At 42.7% G+C, this 5,159-nt stretch overlaps 2 protein-coding genes across 2 annotated transcripts in view; one reads left to right on the top strand and one right to left on the bottom strand.

Annotated features, from left to right (window-relative positions):
* Positions 1-2,837: 2,837 nt before the first annotated feature.
* On the top strand, positions 2,838-4,019 carry SNOG_12786 (hypothetical protein; the record flags this gene model as incomplete). The annotated part of the gene is made up of 2 exons (XM_001802952.1): positions 2,838-3,030; positions 3,088-4,019. The coding sequence occupies 2 exons, from the start codon at positions 2,838-2,840 to the stop codon at positions 4,017-4,019; spliced, it is 1,125 nt and encodes a 374-aa protein (XP_001803004.1).
* Positions 4,020-4,243: 224 nt separating this feature from the next.
* Positions 4,244-5,159, bottom strand: part of SNOG_12785 (hypothetical protein) — a gene marked incomplete at both ends in the record, with an annotated part of 2,702 nt that continues 1,786 nt past the window's right edge. The window contains 2 exons of the mRNA XM_001802951.1: positions 4,244-4,431; positions 4,481-5,116. Coding sequence (XP_001803003.1) covers positions 4,244-4,431; positions 4,481-5,116 — 824 coding nt within the window. The remainder of the gene's footprint in view (positions 4,432-4,480; positions 5,117-5,159) is intronic.

Raw genomic sequence — 5,159 nt, 5'->3', positions numbered from 1 at the left:
ATTACTGCTGCGTAGGCGTTTTAGTAGAGTAAAGTACGTAACTTAGTTAGATACGCGCTTTAGTTATAAAATATATTATATAATACTTAACTATAATCTAATCTATATCTATTTGCTACTTTAGGTATTAGTTAGTAGTATCTATACTAGCCTTACTTAGAACTATTAACTAATACTAGATTATATGTTTTTATACTTTTTTAACGCTTTTTTATGCTAATAGTAGATAGCAATTACTATCTTCTTTTAGTTTAGCTTATTTTTTAATAATACTCTTAGTTTATATTTTATATCTAGAATAAATAACTATCTAATAATATAATAGATATCTTATACTATATTACTATCTATGCTACCTAAGCTATACTATAATATTATTAATCTTCTAAGCTTATCTAGATACGCTAGATTACTAGCTCTATTCTATAGCTGCTAGTAAGTAGATTACTATAAAGCTATATTGTTAATCTTCTAAAATTACTTCTATAAGTTCTCTATCTAGTCTCTTGCCTCTAGCTATATCTTTATATAGTTTAAGATTAAGTATATAATTAAGTAAATAAGTAGTAAAGTTATTATATACTTTATAAATAAGAATACTATTAAAGTATACTAACTTAGATATGCGCTACTACTTTACTATATCTCTTACTATAATGCTTATATAAATAAGTATACTCTAGAAAAGTAAATAGTAATACTTATAGCCTAAGTTAAAAATAAGAAGAAAAAGAAAAAGCTTAAAGTTAGCAGATAAGAGAATAAGTCTCTTATAAAGCTTTAGAAGCTAGCAAGCATAGAGTAGATAGCAATAATTCTAAGAGTAATATATATAATAATATAGCTCTACTATCCTCTACTGTATATCGTAGACTAGTCTAAATATCTACTCTATTATATTGTTAAATTTTATCTACTATCTATTACTATGTTAAGGTCTTAGATATATAGCCTATTCTATTATCTTTCTCTATTACTACTCTACTACGTTATATGCATCTGCTGCTTATAGCATAATTCTACTTTTTCCTAAAATAATGTAATAATATAGCTACTTTTTTATAAAGCATCTGCTACTATAGATGCTAAGCAAAGCAGCTTATTAGTAGTAAGCCTATTAAGTATTAGATTTTAGTGTTCTATAATATTAGTATTTAATTTTTAATATAGAGACTTATATATAGATAAGTTACTTAATAAAAGTAGAAGAGGCTATTGCTATATTATATTAGTAAGATTAACTAGAATATAAAATATAGTTACAAAATATAGTTTATAAAATTAGTAGCTAAAGCTAACTAAGCTTAATTTATAATTCTATAAAGATTATATACTAAAGAATATAGTAGCATATTATAGAGTCTTTAAATTAGCCTAAGATATAAGCCTAAAAAGTAAGAGTAATTCTGCCTTCTTTATATAATAAGTTAGAGTTATTTTAAAGATAGCATTATAGTTAGTTCGTACGTAGTGTTCGCGATGCTAAGAAAAAGTAGCCAGCTTGATAGAGTGGCCGGCTCGATAGTGCTTTACGTTAGATCTTAATATAACTACAGCATGCTCTTAGCTGTAGCTACTTTCGTGCCAAGTCGCTGAAGCCGAGTTCCGACCCGCCTTTACATAGCCAAGACGCTCGCGAACGAGTGCTTAGATAAAGAATTTTATCAGATCGCCTCTGTGCTCCGCTCTTCTCCGACAAACAGCTTGTTTGGATCTAGTCGATCAACTAGTATCATCTGATAAGGGCTCGCGTATCCTCCATGGTTTATTTCGCTCTAGACCAGCCCATATAACTCGCTATACTACTACCAAATAGTACGCGTACCCACTGTGCATGACTCTAGGGAATTGCAGTACCCTTGTTCGCCTGCCGCGGGAGTGAGTGACTGAGTGGGCGGATCTAAAGATACAAATAGACACCAAGGTACCTTCTCCGCTATGCTGTAGTGGCTTCCGTGGACACTTCTCATCTCTCTAGTGGTGGCTCTCGCGTTGTCTCGTACTCATAATAATCTTCCGACATCGGAATCACGTCGTTCAAGATGCGGCCTACCTTTGGCCGCGCAGATATAACCGAAACTTCAGTTCCTGACCATGCCAGGTCAAAAGCAGGAATAGAATCGGTTGTGATCGACGATAAGGGAACTCTAGCTACAGAACCTGCAACCGGAGCTGCAGGTCGCGCCTGGAGCGGTGGACTTGATCAGGATGCCCAGCTTGGTGTGAGGAAAGCTCAAGCGACTACTCTTATATGGACGAAGACGGCTTTGTACACGACTCTGAGTTGGTAAGTTATCCAAAATGCATCTTTACTCCATCGACAGTGGACCTAATCAGTATGGAACAACAGTATCTGGATCTACACCCTTTCTGGCGGTTTCAGAGCCTCTATCAATTCCTCCATGACGGCCTATGCCACGAGCGAATTTGGCTTGCACTCACTACTCACGGTCGTCGATATCGTTTCCGGTGCCATGACAGCTGCGTGCTATATACCGTTAGCGAAGGGTCTTGATCTCTGGGGCCGAGCTGAAGGCTTCATGCTTATGGTGGGTTTGCTCACTGTGGGAATGATCCTGCAAGCCGCGGCTCCGAATCTGCCAGCACTCTGCGCAGGAAGAGTGAGATAGCAAAAGCCCTTGTCCAGTATGCAACATCGTCGCTGACATGATCTGAAGGTCTTTTCCTCAGTCGGAGCCGCTGGAGCCGTCTACGCCTATGTTATCGTTGCAGTAGACACAACGAGCTTGAGAAATCGTGGGCTCGCCTTTGCCTTCACGTCCTCTCCTTATATGGTCACTGCTTTTGCAGGACCTAGAGCTGCCCAGGCTTTCGAAATGAATGTCGGAAGCTGGAGATGGGCTTTTGGGACTTTTGCCATCATCACACCGTTCGTGGCAATACCACTGTGCACGATATTGAGGTTGAACCTCAGCAAGGCCAGGAAAGCCGGACTCATGCCCGACGAGACTGTGGATAATGGGAGGAATACATTGCAGACTCTCAAGCATGTTGCCATAGAGTTTGATAGTAAGTCGTGTGCTTAGATCTCACGTCTGGCAATGTGAGCTAACGCATGTCTTCTAGTTATTGGAGTTATCCTCTTTGCTTTTGGTCTGATGATCTTCCTTCTGCCGTTTAACCTTGCAGCGTCCGCGTCGAACGGCTGGGCTACCGGATGGATCATTGCTATGATCATCATCGGATTCGCTGCAATGGTTCTGTTCTGCATCCACGAATACTGTTGGGCGCCTTCACCTTGGCTACCCTGGCACTTCCTCACAGATCGCTCCATGGTCGGAACCTGTGCTCTCAACATGGTGTACCAGATATCCTATTATACATGGAACCTCTACTTTCAGTCGTTCTTGCAGGTTGTGTTCAACCTCTCTATAGCAGAAGCTGGCTACATCAACAACACTTTCTCCGTTGTATCTGGTGTCCTCTTGTTTATTGTTGGCTACGCAATCCGCCGTACTGGCCTCTACAGATGGCTATTTTACATCGCGGTGCCGCTCTACACTTTTACTCTGGGCCTAATGATCCACTTCCGCCAGCCCAATGGCAATATCGGCTATATCATCATGTGCGAGATTTTCATCTCCATCGGAGGAGCGGTCTTTATCCTAGTATGTCAGCTTTCTGTGCTCTCGGCTGTCGACCACCAGCATACATCGTCAGCGATGTCGCTGCTCTATGTCTCCGGCGCTTTTGGAGGTGCGATCGGGCCCGCCATCTCGGGCGCAATATGGACCAATGTGTTTCCATCCGCCCTCGCGCACTACCTTCCAGAATCTGCACAGGACCAGGCCGCACTCATTGCTGCGAGTTTACCCAAACAGCTCAGTTACCCTGTCGGAAGTGAAGAGAGGCTGGCCATCCAGCTTGCATACGGATACGGACACACCAGAATGCTTGCCGCTGGAGTTGCATTCTCCAGCCTGATGCTCATCTTCATGTTAATGATCAATAATAAAAACATCAAGGATGTCAAGCAGACGAAGGGCGTTGTCTTTTAGTCTGGCTGGAGGACGTTGCAATCGGCTAATACTTGGGCGTCTGGAGGCCCTCAGATTTCGATGCGAACTTGCTGTATGACACGTGGTCAACAAGGTGAACAACCTTGTCTCGTTGGGAAACAGAACTTTGGGTCTTTGAATGAGAGAATATCTGGTCATGAGCAAGGAGCTGAAGTCAACTCTCCACATCTTTCATTGTGTGGGTTAACGCGTAGCATTCTTACTTAGAATTTCTCCATCAGATTCTTCCTCACTGTCCACATCCTTGCTCTCTTGCCATAAATATACATGGGTATCGAGAAAAGCATGCAGCCAAGCTGAATACCTCCAATGGCGAGAAAGGTGTTCTTTGAACCGCTAGACTCCAACCAATGCGGGAAGAAAAGCGAAAAGATGAAACCGTGAAGAATATCTGCATGTGTTAGTCAAGTTCTCTTTTGAAGGTTTCTCCATATTCTTACTTTTTGAGACATTCAATGTCACAAGTGCCTCTCCAGCATATACCCGATACGAGTCCACCACAAATGTGACAGCCGTGGTCGAAGCAAGCGAACAACCAAAACTGATAACGCCAAAGAAGACGGTGGGGACAATCCAATTATCCCTCTCTTCGGCGCTCCAGCCAAAGCCCATGAGGCCAATGACGGTAGCGAGAGTGATGGGCAGCGCCATCAACAAGCGGAATTCGGGCTCGTATACGCCGTCGTTCTTGCGCGCGAGGTAGCGGACCACGAGATCCGAAACTTTTCCTGCAACAGCGGTACCCAGGACGCCACCAATGAAGGGAGAGATGTACACCAAGCCGACTTGCAGAGGTGTGAAGTTGTAAGAGGTGTCTTCGTATATGTGCGCGACAGATTCGGAGAGGACAATGAGCCAGCCGATGGCAAGTGCGTAAACAAGCGATGACCACAGAACGGCGGGGTAGGCAAAGAGGATGAAGGGGCGTATCATGACGCGGGAACCACTTGTCCTTGACGAGTCTCCCATTCCAGGGCCGAAGAGAATGTCGATAAGACTTGGGTGGTGCATCGCGGTAATAGTCGGTGTAGTGGATAGAGAACTGCTCTGAGACATGATCGGAATCTGAAGGGAGACTGTCACCGATAGCAGACGGGGTGCGTCCCGCCCGGGTCATCC

Source organism: Parastagonospora nodorum (assembly GCF_000146915.1).
Source record: "Parastagonospora nodorum SN15 chromosome Unknown scaffold_23, whole genome shotgun sequence".
Taxonomy (NCBI): Eukaryota; Fungi; Ascomycota; class Dothideomycetes; order Pleosporales; family Phaeosphaeriaceae; genus Parastagonospora; species Parastagonospora nodorum.
The sequence above is the reverse complement of the archived record's forward strand: the minus strand, read 5'-3'. Positions and strand labels throughout refer to the sequence as shown.